This window comes from Arachis duranensis, chromosome 2 (assembly GCF_000817695.3).
Source record: "Arachis duranensis cultivar V14167 chromosome 2, aradu.V14167.gnm2.J7QH, whole genome shotgun sequence".
Classification (NCBI taxonomy): Eukaryota; Viridiplantae; Streptophyta; class Magnoliopsida; order Fabales; family Fabaceae; genus Arachis; species Arachis duranensis.
Window position 1 is genome coordinate 14,221,568 of NC_029773.3, and position 3,281 is coordinate 14,224,848.

At 46.8% G+C, this 3,281-nt stretch overlaps 1 protein-coding gene across 1 annotated transcript; it reads left to right on the forward strand.

Annotated features, from left to right (window-relative positions):
* The first annotated feature begins 873 nt into the window (after positions 1-873).
* On the forward strand, positions 874-2,763 carry LOC107473694 (uncharacterized). The gene is made up of 2 exons (XM_016093280.1): positions 874-2,435; positions 2,505-2,763. The coding sequence occupies exons 1-2, from the start codon at positions 874-876 to the stop codon at positions 2,761-2,763; spliced, it is 1,821 nt and encodes a 606-aa protein (XP_015948766.1).
* Positions 2,764-3,281: the final 518 nt, after the last annotated feature.

The following is a 3,281-nucleotide window of genomic DNA, read 5'->3' on the forward strand; positions in this document are numbered from 1 at the left end:
CCTCAATCCATGAACGTGTGCCTGACAACCACCTCCGTTCTACATCAGATTGAATGAATATCTCTTAGATTCCTTAATCAGAATCTTCGTGGTATAAGCCGGATTGATGGCGGCATTCATGAGAATCCGGAAAGTCTAAACCTTGTCTGTGGTATTCCGAGTAGGATTCTGGGATTGAATGACTGTGACGTGCTTCAAACTCCTGAGGGCTGGGCGTTAGTGACAGACGCAAAAGAATCAATGGATTCTATTCCAACCTGATTGAGAACCGACAGATGATTAGCCGTGCTGTGACAGAGCATAGGAACGTTTTCACTGAGAGGATGGGAAGTAGCCATTGACAACGGTGACACCCTACATAGAGCTTGCCATGGAAGGAGCCTTGCGTGTATTGAAGGAGTTCAAGGAAGAGTTGAAGTCAAAGGATAAAGCATCTCCAAAACTCCAACATATTTCTCATTACTGCACAACAAGTAACACTGTTATTCTCTTTTATTTTTATAATCAAATCTAGTAATTTCACTTTTAATCCTATTGGCCTCCTGACTAAGATCAATAAAATAAACATTGATTGCTTCAAGCCAATAATCTCCGTGGGATCGACCCTTACTCACGTAAGGTATTACTTGGACGACCCAGTGCACTTGCTGGTTAGTTGTGCGAAGTTGTGAATTTAACAAGAGACACAATAGTTTTTGTGTACATACTAAAGAGCCAATATTGCAAATCACAAATTCGTGCACCAGCAAGCTCCCACGGTTTATGAAGGAGAAAATTTGATCGTAAACCGTTGTAGGTTACAACGGTTTAGGAACACCGAAATTCTATATATATGTGGGTGACATTCTACTTGCACAAGAGATCATTATCACAATGGCAAGTGAGGAGGAGAGTGTTCTTGCCTTAGTGCATTGCTCTGGGAAAATTAAAAAAAGCAAAAGCCATGGTGTGAAGTTCACAGACAAAGAACCATTGAGTGTGTTCATCAGTTCGTCAAGCACTTTGTTAGATCTAAAGAACAGCATCTTGCAGAAGCTTGGCGTCTTTGGTACGAAGTGGGTGAAGAAGCTATTCTACAAGATTCCCATCGCAGTTGTCTCGACGGGTGTTCAGTATGATACCTTTGTGCTAGCGGCTGATGAAGATATTAGGGTTCTGTTCCATTGTGTTAGGAGTTTTCCAGAGATTCGAATTCACGAGTTGTTTGCGAAGTTGGAGGTTGGTGTCGATAGTTTTGGGGCATCAGCTCCATTTCATAGCTCGACTGCTGCGGGAGGTGCGTCTAGTTCGATGCCTGCGGTCAGACCGTATCTTCCGCCAGTGGGTTCCCCTACGTTCGCGCCTGATTTAGAGCGAACGGTGGTTGTTGGTTCTGTACAGTTGGAGAATGAAGGAATCTTTGAGCAGCCTGATGTCGTGGGCACCGGTGGTTGCCAGTTACCTTATATGGAAGGCTTTGGTGAACCTGATAGAGTAGAGAATGCAATGTGTGACGATGACTCTGACCAGGAGCCTGTCGATATCATCAGGGACAGCGACGACGACACAGGTGCCAATCTACATGCGCAGCATGGTCCTTCAAGTTCTGCTTCTCAACAGTACCCTCCACACTTCTCCACACTAAACTTGGAGGTTCTTGGTCAACAGGAGGACGGTGGTAACACGGTCGGGGGCTCTTCTACAGAATTTCAGATTGGGCAATCTTTCCAGAATAAAGATGAGGCTTTGTTGAGTGTGAAGGACTATAGCATCCGGCGAGGTGTTGAGTACAGAGTCATCGAATCAGATCATCTGAAGTATCATGAAAAATGCAAGCAATTCGGCAAGGGTTGTACTTGGTTGATTCGCGTTGTGCTGCGTGCACAAAAGGGCACTTGGGAGGTTAGGAGGTACAACGGGCCACACACATACTTGGCAACCTCTATTTCCAGTGATCACCGTCAGCTGGATTACCACGTTATCTGTGCGAGGATTCTTCCGTTGGTTAGGGCAGATGCTGCAGTTACGGTAAAGGTACTACAACAAGCTACAGAAGTCGATTATGGTTTCAGGCCTAGTTATAGGAAGGTTTCGATGGCGAAGCAGAAGGCAGTGGCACAAATATATGGAGATTGGGAAGAGTCGTACGCGGAGTTGCCACGTTGGATGCTAGAAGTACAGTCAACAATGGCCGGAACAATAACCGTGTTGAAGACCTCTCCTGTTCGTCTTCGTGGTGAGGTTGATGAGTCGACGGTGTACTTTCACCGATTATTCTGGACATTCCCACCCTGTATCGAGGCATTCCGTCATTGCAAGCCCCTCGTCAGTATTGACGGTACCCACTTGTATGGCAAGTATAGAGGGACACTGCTGTTGGCGATAGCGCAGGATGGGAACTCCAACATCCTCCCCATTGCATTAGCCCTTGTGGAAGGAGAAAATGCAGAGTCGTGGTCATTCTTCTTGTCCAACCTACGAGAGCATGTGACTCCTTAGGAGGGTATCCTTGTAATCTCTGACAGGCATAACGGGATCAAGGCAGCGCTTGAGGCACCTGAGACTGGGTGGCTGCCTCCACGTGCTTTCCGAGCGTACTGTATTCGGCATGTGGCAGCAAATTTTGCCCTAACTTTCAAAGGTAAAGATTCAAGGAGGATGTTAGTGAATGCTGCCTACGCAAAGACTGAAGTAGAGTTTTATTACTGGTTTGACATCATGCGGACTGAGAATCCAGCAATGTGTGAATGGGCCAATCGGATGGAGTACGACAAATGGACCTAACATGAGGATAGTGGTAGACGGTTCGGGCACATGACAACCATCAGTGAATGTGTGAACTCGGTGCTAAAGGGAACTCGAAACCTCCCGGTCACATCGTTGGTTCAGTCAACTTACGGGAGGCTTGCTCAGCTTTTTGTGGTACGGGGACAAACAGCAGAGGCACAACTCAGATCTGGTAATGAATTTTGCCAGGCATTGGCCAAGACAATTGATCGAAATCTAAGAGACTCAAGGTGCTTCACTGTCACGTTATACGACAGGCATCAATCGGAGTACACCGTGGCCGAGACAACACCAACCGGGCGCTTCTCGCTGGGTAGCTATAGAGTTTCCCTTAAAGATCATAGATGCGACTGTGGCCACTTTCAGGCGCTGCATTATCCTTGTTGCCACGCCATTGCATGCTGCGCCTACTCCCGCCTTAATTGGGCGTCATATGTTCACGAGGTCTATCGTATGAGTGAAGTTTTCAATGTTTACAAGCAGGGTTTTGTTCCGCCTATCCCGGAAGGCCTATG

Excerpts from the sequence above, each read along its gene's own strand:
- LOC107473694 (XM_016093280.1), top strand. The coding sequence starts at position 874 with ATGGCAAGTGAGGAGGAGAGTGTTCTTGCCTTAGTGCATTGCTCTGGG. Across the intron at positions 2,436-2,504 it reads GGAGAAAATGCAGAGTCGTG|GCATAACGGGATCAAGGCAG; the intron begins GTCATTCTTCTT and ends AATCTCTGACAG.